The sequence below is a fragment of the Solea solea genome, chromosome 20 (genome assembly GCF_958295425.1).
Source record: "Solea solea chromosome 20, fSolSol10.1, whole genome shotgun sequence".
Taxonomy (NCBI): Eukaryota; Metazoa; Chordata; class Actinopteri; order Pleuronectiformes; family Soleidae; genus Solea; species Solea solea.
In genome coordinates, this window is record NC_081153.1 from 15,556,665 (window position 1) to 15,573,438 (window position 16,774).

At 43.1% G+C, this 16,774-nt stretch overlaps 1 protein-coding gene across 2 annotated transcripts in view; it reads right to left on the reverse strand.

The window, feature by feature from the left end:
* Positions 1 to 14,636: 14,636 nt before the first annotated feature.
* Positions 14,637 to 16,774, reverse strand: part of znf704 (zinc finger protein 704) — a 40,554-nt gene continuing 38,416 nt past the window's right edge. For both annotated transcript variants that reach the window (XM_058618543.1, XM_058618542.1), the window contains exons 6-9: positions 16,339 to 16,636; positions 15,869 to 16,003; positions 15,684 to 15,775; positions 14,637 to 15,133 (exon numbers count right to left, since the gene is read on the reverse strand). In XM_058618543.1, the coding sequence (XP_058474526.1) occupies positions 15,019 to 15,133; positions 15,684 to 15,775; positions 15,869 to 16,003; positions 16,339 to 16,636 (640 nt within the window). In that variant the 3' untranslated portion in view covers positions 14,637 to 15,018. The remainder of the gene's footprint in view (positions 15,134 to 15,683; positions 15,776 to 15,868; positions 16,004 to 16,338; positions 16,637 to 16,774) is intronic.

A 16,774-nucleotide genomic window follows, 5' to 3' on the forward strand; every position in this document is an offset into this window, starting at 1 on the left:
CAATAAAGACGCAATGTTTATGGGAAGGTTTACATTGGAGTGTTTTACACATAGCATTTAAAAACCAACAATTAAATAGATTTGACTTAGAAACTACCAAAAAAATAAATCAGTTCATTTGATATTCTGAATCTTTCTGAATGCCTTGTGTTAATACAGAGGGGTGGAAATGATCTACTTAAAAGCAGACACATACTTATGTTTTTCATAAATTACATGACAAGATCCAAAGATTATTTTTGAACCAGTTTTCTGGAAGGTAGTTCAGGGCAGCTGGAAGTATTCTGACTTTTATTTAAGAAATAAATTAAACAATACAAAGAGTAAAAATGTAAAATCTGTTTTCTCGATTAATCGATTAATCGTTTGGGCCATAAAATGTCAGAAAATCTATGTAGATTGTGTTCGTCAAACCTGGAAATGACACTGTTCTCAATTGTCTTGTTTTATCCACAAACCAAAATGATTAACTTTTAATGATTTCTTTGTTATCCAGAGCAAAGAAATTAGTATTAGTATATAGTATAAATTAGTAAATATTCACATTTAAGAAGCTTAAAAGGATCAGAAATCTTGTTTTAATCAAGAAAAAAGCTTCAAAACTTTTAGGTAATGTCTTACCTAAAATGTTTTCACATCAAGAAGTGTGACAAAAAACAATCAGTGGACAAACTGTAGTCGCACTACACATTAATTGCAAGTTAATTTCCCCTTAACGTTCCCCTTAAGTGCCGACACTTCTGCGTCGTTGAATTTACGCCCATATGGTGTGTGTGTGTGTGTAAACATATTTATTTGTGTCAGTGCTGTACATACCACAAACGCTGGCCGGCTCAGGTGTTCGGACTTCCCGGTGGCTGATGCTGATGTCCCGGTGTCTCCACAGTAGCTCCGGTAAAAACCTCCAGCAGGTGATCGATGCAGTCGAGATGTATCCCACGACGAACCTCGGTGATTCCCAATGAAACACACGATGTTCCCCGATGGTCCAAAATGAAGCCGTTTTTGACCTAAATGTCGTGACTAAGTCCCACTTTCAGCCGGAGAAACTGGTCCCGAAACTTTCTTATACTTAAACTCAAACTGCATTTATTTATAAGTTTTCCATACAAAGTGTTTAAACCATAAACAAACCCCACAAGTGTTTTCCGAGCACAGTCAAAAACGGTTTGCTTCCCTAAAATTAGCAACACCTGTGATCAGTGACGTCCTGTGGCCTCTGCCTTCACTAATACGCCCCCTGGTGTTCAGGAAGAATAAACCCAGAAAATACAAATGAATATATGGCTCCATATATAACATCATTTAATAATCATCTTCAGGCTTTACTTAATGCATTTTTCCACGTTTTAATGTGTTGCTGAGTCTATTTTCTTTAGTTGTTATTTTATTTTTGTTCATAAAAACAAGCCAAGCGAACCTTGAACTGTGACGTATTTCCAAATTTCACCAATTCAATCTGATTTTTAAAGAAAATTTAGTAATTTTTGCTCAGGTTTGTTTATTATAGTTGGTGAAAATTTAAAAAAAATACGATATAAGACACTCTATACTGCATATTCTTATAGTATCTGTATATAAGCTAAAAAATCTGTATATAGCTGTAAAAAGCAGCCTAAATGCTCTGTTTATTACAGTTTGTGCTTCTTCAGAATTCCCTCTCGTAGAGTAACACATTCACTTCTTGCTCTTGAGGAAAGACACGGTGACAGTGGCTAAAAAAAACGCTCTTTATTCAGTTAAAACCTGATGTCTCCAGAGTCTTTTTTTTTTTTAAACTTTCACAAATGTCTCTGGAGAAAAGTTCCAAAACCAGACACCGAATCAAACGACAACAACAACAACTTACTGTCAGCAAACACCATTTTACAACAGGAACAATGGCAATTTCTACAACACGAGGATCAGACTGGATCAGAGAAATAAAAGTGATACAGGAGTTAACAGTCAGAGTGCATTAATGCTTCTCCTGGGAGAAAATAACACATTGTGGAAAAGAAAACATTATTGGTCAGTAGAGTATAGTGCTTGTCACAGCAGATATTGCAAGTGCTCGTGTTTCCTGTGCATTAAGCTCAGTGTGTGTGTGTGTGTGTGTGTGTGTGTGTGTGTGTTTTAAATGTGCAGAAATAAAACATTCACTTCCGACATGGCTTCATATGTGTGAGCTAGAAAGTTGAAAAAGAAGAAAAAAACCTGTTCCAATAAACAATTGGACAACAATTGTATAAAAGAAGTGAAATACATAAAAGGTGTGCAAAATGGCTCAGAAAGCCAAAACTAAGTTGCACCAAACTTCACCAAACTTCCTACAAACATGTCACAGCCCAAGACGGACAAAAAAGTCTATGGCGACCATGACCTCAACGCAAAAGGAAGTCAGCCATTTTGAATTTGGCGTCCATCTTGGTGATTTCCATGTTTTGTAAAAGTTGTAAATGAAGGAAGTCGTTTATCGTCGCAACATCAAAAAACACGTCAATTTGTACTAAACACATCAAAAAAATGAAACGTTATCAAAAGGTTTCTTAGATTCAAAAGGGGCGTGGCCACGGCAACCATCAGAATTTGGGCGACTTTTCACCATTCGCCATGAAACAGGAAGTGCCCCGCTACTTCGCCGTACGTTGACCGATCTGCTCGAAACTTCGTACGCAACACAAGAGGCCGACCCTGAACGCGACTACGGACATAAACTTCCCCCAACAGGAAATCAGCCACTTTTAATTTAGCTGCAATAAAAACAGGAAGTGCCCTGTGAGTTTGCCGTACATTCACCGATCTACACAAAATTTCCCACGTGTGCGGAAAACACTTTAGCACATGACAACTGAGTCCAGGGCATATAGCGCCACCTGCTGGTGGCAGCTGTGAGGGCCTGTACAATGCTACTTTTTATGAGTTTAGAAACAACATTATTCCAGATTATTCAGTGTCCTGACCTGTCTGGATTTACATGTTGTCTAGAGCCACGGTTCTCAAACTGTAGTACGTGTACCAGCAGTGGTACGCAAGCTTCCTCTGGTGGTCCTAGGAGGAAAATCAGAAATACTGTTCCAGAGTGTGTAGAAAATGAGTGAATAATAAAGGTCACCTTATCTCTCGCTCCATCTCAATCTAATGTCACTATACCAGTGTGTGAAGTATATGTGAGGAAGAAGAGGACGATGAGAGAGTAAATGATCTTATTGGGAATAAATAAATCTGCCTCCTGTGGAGATCATGGTGTTACTTTGAGGGCTCAATATTTTCTCAGGTATATACATGTACATCTATAGAGGTGAACAGCGTTGTTTCCTGTCAGAGAGTATTACCATGGTTGTGTGACGTTAGCTACCAGAGCTCTAATGGTCAGAAATGTAAATTATTTCAAAAATAAAAGTGTATGTAGAGTGTTTCTTTTTTCTATTATCAGTTCTTGGTGATTACGGTGAAAAACAGCTTTAGTGACCACTGGACTGGAGACATTCGAGACGTTATTGCTATGGTGCAAAGTGTGTGTTGTAACTGGAGGCTTTTTCTTCTAGCCAGACCCTGTTGTTGTGACCAGAGAAATCCCTTGTCTGAGTAAGAACCACTATTGCTTGTACTAAACCGATCCATATGAGCCTCTTTCCGTCCAACTGCTCTGAACCTCCTGCGCCCTCGCGGTGAAGGGAAGCTGCGATTTCACGGGCTGACTGATGGTTATCGGCTGAGGTCACAGATGGAGCCTGTCGTACATGTGCTGCTTCTCGTCTCTCATCAATTATTCAGTGGCGGAGATACGTCCATCTAAACAGCTCCCTGTGTGCCACTGAGATGCCAAACATCTTCTTTTTTTTTTTTTTTTTTTACGAGCTTCACTCAATGATGCCTTGAGTCTTGTGCCTCAGTCTGCATCACCAGGATCTATCAATGGCTGTGTTTACTAAAACACCAGGTAATTATGCTCATTACAAGCAAATCAAATCAGATTTGGATGACCAGCTGATGACGGCATACTCTAAAACATCCATCCATCCATTTTCTACCGCTTTATCCTCCACATGAGGGTCATGGGGGGCTGACATAGGGTGAAAGGCGGGGTGCACCCTGGAGGACAGGGATTTCCCTAATCCCAAAATCTGCATGTTTTTGGACTGTGGCAGGAAACCGGAGAACCCAGAGAAAACCCCTGCACACGCGGGGAGAACATGAAGAAAGTCATGGAGCAGAAATGCAATTAAAATCTGATTTCTGCTAATGATGCGTCTCAGTCTGAACACACTAACGAGTGCAAATCAGATTTCTTCTGCCTCCATATGTGGTTTGAAATTTTATTTTTTTTTCCCCTGGCAGTCTGAACAAGGCCGATGGTCTGGATTAAGGATCAGCACAGGTGCTGCACCAGGTCACAAAGCCAGTACACGTAAGCCAGGTGTAATGTGACCTCGAGTCGAGCATCATAAACACGTGAAAGCCCTTCACTTACTTTTCATTCCGGTCAACTGATGGAGAATGATGCTCTGCAGCCTCCAGTGTTTATGATCATTGTCAGTTTTCCACCTGATAATGTATGAGATATGACAGCTTGCACATTGTTGCATGTGCATTTATGCTTTACGCTGAACACACACACACAGAAAAACAACGGCGAGGTGTCAATGCAACATCGAGCAGATGGGACATACCTCGGGTGGTCATTGGCAACACACTGCGTCAGCTCACAGTTCACGCACACACACACACACACACACACGCTCGGGCACGACATTGGCAGAGCTGTGCGTTTGGAGCAGCGGCGTGTGGAGCGATGGTGAACGGCTCTTCACATCATGACAGGATGGGACCTGGAGCCACGGGGACATATGTTGAGCAGCTACTGAGTAACATATCGCCCCAATGATGGCTTTACACAGTGGGACCTTTAACTGTGTGTGTGTGGGGGGGGAGTCTGGGTGGTGTAACACCAGAGGAAGTCCTGCCCAACAGCTTTCTATGAAAGATAAAAGAGAACGACAAATGTTTGCAGCTCAGATGTTTGGCTGCACATTCGACGGCTTATTTTCTATGGGACACGATAAATGATGCAGCCTGATATGAATGCTGCAACTGTCTGTCCTTAATAGTGAATACTGAATAAAGGGCTTGCTGATTTAGAAACAGCTTGCATCTCCCAAACTGTCTGACCCAATTTCCTCTATCAGCCGCTTCCTATCATTCTGTCCTTTCAGTCCAGAATGATAAACGCTGGGCTCACGAGAAGACATTAGATTACTCCTGATGACCCAGAGGAAGCAGAGACTCAAGCTGGAGCTCATCTTATTTCCTCCACATGAATATAAAACTAGCGGCTTGGCACCGAGAGGCTTTGGGGAGACAAGTATTCCTTTTAGAGCTGACAGACTCTGAGATATCAGTAAATAATTCCGCTCTTCTCTCTCTGCGGGCTTGTTATTCCTGGATCAGAACTCGCGACGCGAACGACGCTGAAGCGGCGAGACAACTCATTTTCAGGGAACTCACCGGAGCACGGTGAGAGTGTTTAGTTTGGCCTTTGTGGAGGCACGGAACGGCAGTGACTGGCAGCGGCCAACATCTGCTTCTAATCCCGGCTGTCGAGAAGGAGTTTCACAAATTTAATGATTCGTAATGATTTTTGTGCGGGTAATAATGTATTACAAACATCTTGAACTGTGGACTCTTGAATTTCCTGTGCTGCACTCGTTCTTTATTTAAACTTTTTTGGACTAATATAGGGGTTTTGCAACAGGGGCCACAGAAAGCAGGCTATTCCAGGGGCCACGAGCTGAGAGGAGGCATCATGACAACTTATGTGGGAACTACATTTCTACAATTCTATGATCGTCTACACTTTGTACTGTTCACTGCAACAACGCTACGCTCAGAAACCTCGTTGTGAGGCCCTGTGCTACTCGTAGATTACTGCTAAAAGTCAAAATGACTTCTCACAATAAAACACAACAAATTAGTAGAATGACCTGTCGCCACGTCTGTTTCCTTAGACCCGGGTCATATTTTCCACATTCTGTGTCCACAAAGGCCCCTCTTCACATTTCCAGCAGCCCATGGCCAAGTGGAAAGGGGACTTGGTTTGTAACTGGAGGGTTGCCAGTTTGAATCCCTACCAGGTCAAAAGGCTGGGGTACCCAACCCCCATTTGCTCCCCAGGCACAGCTAAGTTCTCCTGATTCTAGGAAGGTTTCTAAAAGAGGATGGCTTAAAAAAAGTAATAAAAAAAGTACCAAAAAAACCGACGATTTTTAGCCCCGATTTGTACAGTATGTCCTTGCAAGTGCTGAGTTGTTTGTGTGTTGCTACTGGCAGAGTGCCTCAAACAGTATGAGTGCAAGCACGTCTCCATGGTTACCATCTTCTTCATTGTCTCTTTTGTCCCAGACACGAGCATGCCAACAACAACTGGACCGAAAAGTGTTGTACTACAGGGAGCGGACTCAAACTGCCGCAACGAGAACCCGCGAGTAGAGGAGACCTCTGTGGACGTGGACGTGGAGCGTGTGACCTGGGTCTGCAGAATCACAGGAGCGGTATCAGTCTTCTAATCGTATAAAGAGGTGTTATATATATGTCAATACTAAATGCAAGAATGCACAGGGGGCGCTGATGCCAATCCCAGCTGACATAGGGCGAAAGGCCGGGTCACACCCTGGACAGGTCGCCAGTCCATCACAGGGACACATATAAAGACGGTGTCCAATTCACCGAATCCCCAAATCTGCATGTTCTTGGATTGTGGGAGAACATGCAAACTCCATGCAGAATGGCCCTTGTTCCGACCCGGGTCGTGAACCTGGGTCTCCTTGATAAACATCCTCCCCCCCTCTTCAGGTCGCACCAAGTAGTGTCAACGTTTCCCAACCCCCGCCGGCGTCACGGAAAGCGGCGTCTGTGAACACATCTGGACACGGACAATGCGTTGCGTCTACGATTTAGTTTACAAAGTCTGGAAAACACACATGAAGCATTTACATTAAGAGGCTGTCAAGGATATAGAAAACATGACACACTGTGGACGACCTCGTGAGGGCGGAGAGCAGCCACTGTCGAGAATAAAAGACAAAGAGAAGGAGATGCTTGTGCCTATGGATCCACTTTGTGGGTAAAACATCTGCTGCACTATGACGTGAGACTTCTCCTGATCACACACAGATGGAAAATATCAATTTCAAGTGTGTTTTTCACTCGAGCGATCGTGGGGTCATTGAAGACAAATGAGACTTTATACTTTGGACTTTTCATGACTCTTGTCTTCCTCCCACAACAAGGACGGAGAGAGTTTTTCTGTGCCAGCATGGATCCACAGGTCCATTTCTTTTCATAAACCAAAGCCAGGATAGTTTTTTTTATGATGGCTGCTCTCAAACCACCGTCATGGCCGCCACAGCACAAATAGAGCACATTTATATAAATTCAATAAACTCCTTATTTGCATGCACATGCAGTGTTAAAAAATACAGGTTGGACCAGAGAGCATATAGCATAGTACTGTATAGACTGTGTGGAAAAAAAGAGTGTAAAAATCCAGTGCGACTGTCTCTGAGTTCTTGAGGTCAATATTAAGATTGGGATCAAATGAAACGGCCGACGAGACGATCCAGTTTCAAGGAGCCGTGGTGCGAAACGCCCCGAACGACTTGAGTTGAACTCTCTTAGAATAGAATTCTCGTCTCTCTCTCTGTGTGTGTGTGTGTGTGTGTGATTAAACTCCTGATTATTCTGCTGCTCCTTCACACAGACGTCGTGCCTCTTCAGGTTCCCGCTGAAATCAATTAGCAGCTCCGCACTAAAAATGGATCCTCTCGTCGACTGTTTCACATGAACAAGAAAAAAAAGAAAAAGAAACTTCCTTGATTTCCCAAACATTTCTAGACAACATTAGATTCTTCACGTACATCATCTACAAAAAAACCTTGAACAAAAGGTTTGGGAAAACAAAATAACAAAATGACACAAACAAGAGTTCACAGCAAAGAGTAGAAAAGTCACCTTCAGACAAACGTCTCTCCAGAACCATGAAAGGGCCAAAAGGGCCACGAACGCACAATACTTTTCTTTGTGTCTTTGAAAAAGATAGAAAGAAAGAAAGAAAGAAAGCAGAACTCGGGACAAGCACAGCACCAGAGACATTCCTTCATCAGTGCTGTGGCTTCTTTTTTTTAACGTGTCACAGCGACACACACAGAGTTTCCACACATGACGTGGTGATTGACTGCTGAGGTCCACTCGAGAAAACTCTCATACGCTCATAAAGGCACATTCACAACTCCCTGTGACGTTTCTGGAGACACGCGCTAAGGATTTCACCTCAGGTTTATTCAACTGGTGTTTTGAAGGGAAAAAAAAAACAAAAAACAAAAAACTCATGAGTGTTTGCAGAAGCCTGTGTTCAACCCTCCTCCTTCACATTCCTGAATGAATGAATGAATGAATGAAGGATGGAAGGATGGAGAGAGGAAGGAAGGAAGGGCTCCTTCTTCTCCTCCTCCTCCGGCGGTGATGGACAGGAACAGAGACGCACAAACCTGTCAATCAGCGTGGTTGCCACGGAAACTAGCTCTACAGTTGGTGGGTTCTGGCCTCTACAGAGTGTCCAGAGTGTGGGTCGGGTGACTCAGGTGAAGTCAAAGGCGCACACTCCAGTTTCTCTTTGTACTTTCAGATACAATTTAAAGGTCCAGTGTGTAACATTAACAAGAGATTATGGGCAAGTGAACTCACTACGAGCAGTTTTCCATGACTATTTTACCTCCTTAACTAGGGCCAAACTGCCGTAACGCTGTTTTATACCAGTGACGTGTAAAGCACTTTTTAAGCGTAAAAGAAAGAGGTTTAATTCTTACACACTGGACCTTTGAAATAATCACATTTCTGACATAGAGCGCCACCTGCTGCCAGCCCACTGCAGGTCAGCAGGCTCACACGTTTTATCCACAGCTTAAGGCACAGTCACTTTTTTTACAGTAGGAACTTTAGCGAGAACTTCACATGAATACACTGATACGCCGACACTGTAGCTTAGATAAACTGTACTGCATCTTAATCTGTATATAATGTATATAATATATTGACCTTCACGTGGATGATATAAGGTGTGATATAATAAGCGTCCGCCACTTGTCACAAACAAGTCTTGTCGCGTATGAAATATTGATCTGATTAGACGCAGAAAGAAGCGGAGATTCTTATAAAACTGTCAACGCGTGAAGTGCTGTAAACAACACTGGCTGTGTCAGTGTGTGTGTGTGTGTGTGTGTGTGTGATGTAAATACAGGATCCCTCATAACTCAAAAGTTGATTTTAACGCCGTCTTATTTTATCCCGCTTATAAATCACAGCTGAACACTCGGGCCTTTAATAGGAGAAAGAGACGGGGAATCAACAAAAGCCCGCGCACACACACACACACACACACACACACAGAGCTGCTCTATCTGCAGGAAAAAGGGAAAAACACAGAGTATTCATATCAGCCTCAAGACCACATGTTGTGACTCTTTTATTCCGCTGCACGAACACGTTTATGACCCTGTGTTCACGTTTAGCCGCTCGCTCGCTCCCTGCAGACCCAAGAGTCCAGTGATCAGATTCTGTGGACGACACCGTTTGACATGTTTGGTCATTTAGGAGCCGAATGACCAGTGTTGTGAGCCATAGTTTTGCCATAAAGAGAGACATAAATTAGGGTTATTAAATCACCGTGTCCCTGTAACGCTTCCACATGTTTATGTAACGTTTTCATACGTGTATAGACTGTGAGTTTGGTTGAAACTACAAAAAACTAATTTAAGACTATTAGGGTCACATATAAAAACAACTGAAAGAAAGGAAGAAAAAAACAGCATGAATTATGAGTTTAAAGTCAGAATTCTGACTTTGATCTCAGAATTCTGTCTTTCTTTGATCTCAGAATTTTTACTTTAAGCTCAGAATTATGACTTTGATCTCAGAATTATGACTTTCTTTAATCTCAGAATTAATTATTTATTATATATTTTCTTTCATATTTTTTATTTTACATGTGTTACTAATACTCTTTCGTACAAACACTGTGGAATCTTAAATGACAAAAGATAATTTTAATTCAGGGCTTGTTTGTCTTTGGAGCTTTAGAGAATAAATATTACAAGGTCTTAATAAACTTAATCTGTATCATGTTGAGTTTTATTTCATTTGGTTCTATTTGACACATTTGGTCAGTGAATACTCTGCAGATTTCTACTTATTGTATTGTAATAATAATGTTGTACTATACTGTACTGTAGTTTTAATTAAAGGCCCAGTGTTAAACATTTACAGAAACTGAATAGTAACTTGATTTATTTTCAGTTTCCTCGTCGCTGAACCCCAGAAACGAGGAAATGGAGTGACAAAAATAAAAACCACAAAAAGCGATGAGGACTCAGAAGAAAGAAAGAAAGATTTTTGGGGCGACCCCCTGACCAACTCGTGTTGGGACACTCAGTCGACTTGAGCATTGTTTTTTTTATTTTCATGTTCTACAGCATCACATATAGTGTACAAATGGAGTTAGTATGATCAGAGGACACCTGGGAGAAACAGCACCGCATGAGGGGGGATTATATTGCATCACCACGTCTCCCCGTGCCGAGGCCACAGCACCAGTACGGTACACTAGAGTACACTAGAGTCCAGTACAGTATGCAAACACAGACCTGGGCTGAGTGTCTCTGAACGCACCTTCATGCTTAAGGCCGGCTCTGTGTCACGGGACCACATGAACAAATCCCAGAATTCCTCACTGATCTGAGACGAAATGGACGGTTTTGAATGAATCTTACTTTAGAGAGGAGTGTAGCTTATTTTGGTTACTTTTCTTTAGAAAATAGCCATCGGATCAAGACAACAATGACCTAAAACGGGCGTCCAAAGAGAGCTTATTCTTCTTCTTCTTTGTTTGTTTTGTCGTTAGCTGCCTGGCGATGCTCCCATGTAACAAAAACAAAGATCAGGTTGGCCGTCAGATGTTGCCTCACACCAACGGAAGAGATGGTCGGAACCATAGACTGTGTACCAACAACATGAGCGTAGTCTTCATTTGAAGAGTGAAGCCCACCAAGTAGGACGGAAGTAGCAGTTAGCCACCAGGGGGCGACTCCACTGGTTGCGAAAACAAAGTCAGTTTTGAAGGGGAAAATAAGACTATTTCTCACTCACTTTGAAAACATCTCCCAGTTTCATGTCTTCTTCAATAGAACATGTCAATGTCATAGATTATGTTCCTAAATTAGCATGTTCTCCACGTGTGTGTGTGGGTTTCCTCCCACAGTCAAAACCATGCAGATTTGAGGGATTATGCAAATTAGACACTCTAAATAAGGGGTGTCAAATGTACGGCTCGTGGGCCAGAACCGGCCCACCAGAGGGTCCAATCCGGCCCACAGGAAGAATGTGTGAACATTTCCCATTATGATCATAATAGATAGCTGTGGCTAACTGTTTTGTGCATTTGTAGATTCACTGTGACCTGTAAGTTGTAATGCACAGGTGTAAATGGTAAACTTGTTGAAATTGCACTCATTTTTCTCAAGACATTTCAGGTTTTGTTCATATGTTTTGAAAAAATGATGCGTCATTAAATGTAAAACAAAGGGAAGTGTTTGGAGTTCTTGTTGTTTATAGGTCATGATGCTATTATTTTAGTGGTACAGCCCACTTGAGATCGGCAGAAGCGGCAGAAGATGAGTGAGTGAGTTCCTTACACCATAAAGCATGTGAGGACACCAGTGTGATTGACACCTGGTAACACGTGGTTGCAGGTGACTGTAATTTAACCACGTGACGGTCAAATTGAGAGTCTCACATTTCTAAAAAAAATGAGAGTATGTTTTGCAACCCAGGGAGACTACGTCTATTTCAGTACACAGTCTACGGTCTGAACACAAACATGTAGCACCACAATGATGGAGAAAGGGCAGTGGGAAGTGCATGGAGTTACAAAAAAATTATAAAAAAAAGAAATCAAACATGAGCCACATGTGGCCACTGAGGTCTCTACCCAGGAAAAACATCCTTGAACTCCTAAGTGTTGCTGTTTTTTCCAGGAGTGGAAGTGGACTCGACCTGCTCACGCCCCGACAGGGAAATACAACAGGCTGTTTGATAAAGGTTAGTAACACAGGGGGGGGGTCAGGAGAGCGCCCACTTCTCCCCCGCGGCTCCCTCACTCCCTCACTCACGCTCACGAGCCACAAACACACAGACATGTCCATGGAACTATGTCTGCAAGTTGGTGAAGAGACTTGGAAATAAGGCAGGATTTGTGGCAGCGGTGGCGAGCGTGACGTGACGGAGTGCTGGGCGGGAGCGTGCGGGTCACTCTCACTGAAAACGACAGAACAAGCTCAGCTTGCAGGGAGAAAAATAAAGAAAGTGTCTCCCTCTTACAGTCAGAAACAAAACAATTCCTTCAGCAGAACATGAAAACAAAATTGATACAGTATAGGCTACTATATATTCATATATATATATATATATGTGTGTGTGTGTGTGTGAGAAAAATAAAAACTGCCAAATGAACACATCTTTTTTTTTTGATCTTAACATGTTTTTCCTTTTGCGTATATATAGATTTGTCTTTTCTTAAACAATAATACGTTCACATAATACAATGGAGAAAACGGAAAGAATGTTGAGATGGTCTAAATATTTCTTACAGAAACATCAACGTAAGGACATGGAAGAAGCACAATTACTCTTTTTTTGTCTTTTTAAAGCGTGACTTTAAGGCTAATCTCTAAACCCAAAAACAAACAAACAACAACAGAAAAGGTTGAACAGAGACAGTTTCATCCATGAACACCCGTCTGCTTTTTGTACGGTGGTGGACGTCGTGACCGAGGCATACGATCACGACCGCGGAGCTTATAGAGAAAAATACAAGAGTGCCGTCTGTGTGTGTGTGTGTGTGTGTGTGTGTGTGCATGGACAAAAAGAAAGAAGACAAAACAGAAAGAGCTGAGCAGAAATAACATAAGTACTGAATGTTTAAACTGGGGCGTGTGCGTCTGTGTGTGAGTTTATTAGCTGGTGTTGGTTTTGAATAATTCCGTGTGTGTGACAGAGATGCGGATAAATATTTCAGTGTGCCTTCAAACTCATTTCACATGACGCAGAGAATAACTGAACACAAAACTAAATCTGCCAGTAAAGTCTGAACCTAAACACACACACAGCCGCAGAGTGAACACCTGTAAACAATTTGGCTTTTTTGTGGTTTCCTTTTTTAAAGAACACACTCAAACGACAAATCGGGCGGTTATTTATCTCCTCTTCAGCGTGCCGATCACTCTCAAAGGTCAAAGGTCTCAAACCTTGGATAAAAAGGTGCGGTGCACATTAAACAACACATAATCAAGTGCCAGTTGATTTTTTTTCCCCCTCCACTTTGAGCAAATAAGGGTTCAAAAAGTGGGGAGAAGCCTTAATTTGCTTTTCTTTTTTTTTTTTAACCACTGTTACGTCCTTTTAGAAGTTAATATTGGAGAGAGTCCAGTGGAAGATATTCAACTCTCTAAAAGTGACCACAGGTCAAAGATACCAAGTGCTCCGTCATCTGCACATACAGTGCGAGTGCCTCACTTGTTTGGTTTGCTGCCCTCCTCCTCCTTTGGTTAACAGATGATCGGGACGATCACCTCTGTGTGTGTGTGTGTGTTTGTACGTAAACACAGAGTTACTTTGTTCCCTTTGGGAGAGTGAGTGAGAGGAGGAGGAGGAGGACGAGGAGGAGGAGGGTGTTTCTATGCTGCCAACCATGTGCCTCCAGGTCTTTTAACACTCTTTAACGTGAGCAGCTGATAGGTTAACAGTCTTGGGAGCGCCAAAAAAAAACCCAAAAAACCAAAAACAAAAAAAACTACATCAACAGCGGCAAACATGGCACCTACACAGGATTAAAAAACAAACAAAAGAACAATGTGAAGGAGTTTTTGGTTGCAAAGTTGTCAAGATGTAATGAAAGAGAGAAGCTATTGAGATAGTGCTGTTTACACTTTCACCCCCACCCACCGGTTTTTTTTTAGCTGCTGGTTTTTGCTTTCTTTAGATTCACATCCCTGATAAAACAAAAGGATTAAAAAAGTGACGTAAAAAAACTGTTCCTGCCTCCTGGTATGACTGTATGAAAATACCTGTTTCTGTGCGTGTGACTGTTTTTTTTTTTTGTTGAGATTATACGTGTTAAATTGCTGGCACGGCCCATCTGCTTTCCCTGACTGAGCGCTTAAATCTTCTTTCTTTCTTTTTTGCATGGATCACTCAGCTTGTGAGTCTCTTTTTCTTCCTCCTCCTCCTCCTCCTCCTCCTTCTACCTGTGGCTCAGACGTCCCCGGCTCTGCTGTACATTCCCTCTGGGCTGTCAGGAGTCAGAATCAGGTGAGAGTCCGGGAGAAAAACGGTGATGTCGGTGATTTAACAACCACCTCAGAAAGGTCAAGAAGAAAACAAGATGATGTTGAAGGAAGAACAAAAACAGCGAGCTTTGCCTCCATGCGTTCGTGTAACGTTTTTTTTTAAAAACGGCGACAAAGAGGCTCTTTCTCCTTTTGGATAAAAAAAGTGAAGATTCTTTTTTTTCTTTCGACAAAACACACGCACAAAAAAAAAAGCTGTTTTTTTCTGGACCCCTTCTTTGACTAGACTTCCCATTTTAAAACTTTACAAAACATAGAAAGATGCAACACTGAACTCAACATTTCTTTTCTTTACATTGTTTAGCTGCACTGGGTTTTTCTCCCAAAAAAGTGGGAATGATGGAAATGGCGACAGTACTTGGAATCAAGGATGGCAATCCTGTGGTAGCTTCCAAAGCTGGAATGGATAGGTGGGGCTGAGCAAAGGGGCGGAGCCAGAGCTTGGTGGACAGTTGGGATTTTAGAGCTAAAGAAAACCAAACATGCATGCAAAGGGACGGCTCTCTCCCCCGTCTCTGTGGAGGAAGGCAGCAAAGCCCGTTGGCGTGGCGTGCGCGCGCCGCTGTGTTGGGCGAGCGTTCACTCAGTCGGTGAATCTCTGGCAGGCCTTTTTCCAGCGGCAGGCGGTGCACCACATGTCGCGGTTCTCCATCCCGTACACCTTGCGACACTTCTTCCCCTCGCCGCGCACCTTCCGACTGTGGTAGAGGAGATAAACACACTTGCAGGTCATTGACAGATGTGAAAATAGTAACACGGTCATTCTTACAGACAAATAAAACAGCTTAACTTCCTTGAATCTGCACTTTCTAATGAACCTTATTATAAAAAGATATGACCACACCTGTGGATACTTATTGCCAGAAAACACACTGAACAAAGAGCATTTTTTCTGAAATGGACAAGACGCTCCCTTATAATGGAGTGCTGGCCCGTTTTTTTTAATTCATGACCATTTGTAGGGGAAAGTGACCCAGGTTTGATTCACACCGTGGTCTTCCCCTAAAAGGTTTGAGTACCAGCTCAACCTTTAGACATAATGATGAAGGCAAATATTCTTTATTGCCAATTGCAAATAAACAACCATCAGTAGAGATTTCACAGGTATCTCACTCTCATGTTGAATTTAGCTTTGATTACATCCTACATGACCACTTGTGTCCTGATTTAGTAAATAACACGATCACTCTTCTTTCACCAAATTTTTCCTTGTTAAGTTCTAACTGAAGCTGCTAAGAGATCCGGCACCTGAGAGCGATGGTGGCTCTGGGAGGGGACGAGAGGACGGCGATGGTCTGCGAGCGCTGTTCACCAAATCCCTGGCTTTTACTGGAAGACACCTGCGGAGGTGGGAAAGCGCTGCGGTCATGAAAATCCTCAAGAAGAACACGTGTGTGTGTAAATGACTTTTTGTGGCAACGAGGTTTCCTCACCGTGTTCCCGGTGAAAGTGACGGGCGGCGACTGCCAGGAGATGCTGAAGCTGGCGCTGTTGGTGGGAGTGAAGCCGGTGGAGCCTGAGCTCGCCGAGTTACTGCTGCTGGACGGGATGGACACTGGAGCTGTCGCCTAAACGCAAAATATCAAAGGTTAGTATTACATTAGTGTATTTTCTACTTCTAACCAACTGGTCGAATTTTAGGAAATTGGCCCTGTTTTGGTAATACTGTGCACAGAGACACAGTCACATCAGTTTGAAGCGTGACAGAAGAGCATGAGAAACAAGCTGCTGCTGCTGCTGCTGCAGCGTGTGTGTATCGATCCACAGAGCATTGATCTTTCACCTCCGTGTTGAGTGGGAGCGTGTATGTTGTACATTGATCCTAATTTGTGTAAGTGCGTACACACACACACACACACACACACACACACACACACACACTCACACGTGTGCACGTGCTGACCTGGTAGGCGTGGTCCGCGTGGATGAGGTAGAGAGCGCTGGGCGCAGAGCGGCTGAGCGGGGTGGTGCCGCCGGCGTGAGGCTCCTTGGCGTCGGACGGCTGCGGCGGCCTGTGGGAGTCCGACGGCTGAGTGAGAGGAGGGAGAGGGGAGGGGAGAGGGAGAGGGGGAGGGGAGAGGACGGAGGGAGACACGGGGGACAGGCTGCTGAGCCCGTCGGCCACCGAGTCCGTGTTGAGCTTGATCTCCGTGTAGTAGAAGTCTTCCTCGCCGTCGCTGCACTCGGAGTCACAGCTACGCCTGAAAACAGGAGACATTTAAAAAAAAATGTAATAAAAATAAGCCAATCATATAAAACATCACCTGCTGAGGTACAAACTGAGCTTCACAGTCCGAGTATTTAAGAAACTGCTAATGCCACAGGTCAGAGGAGAACAG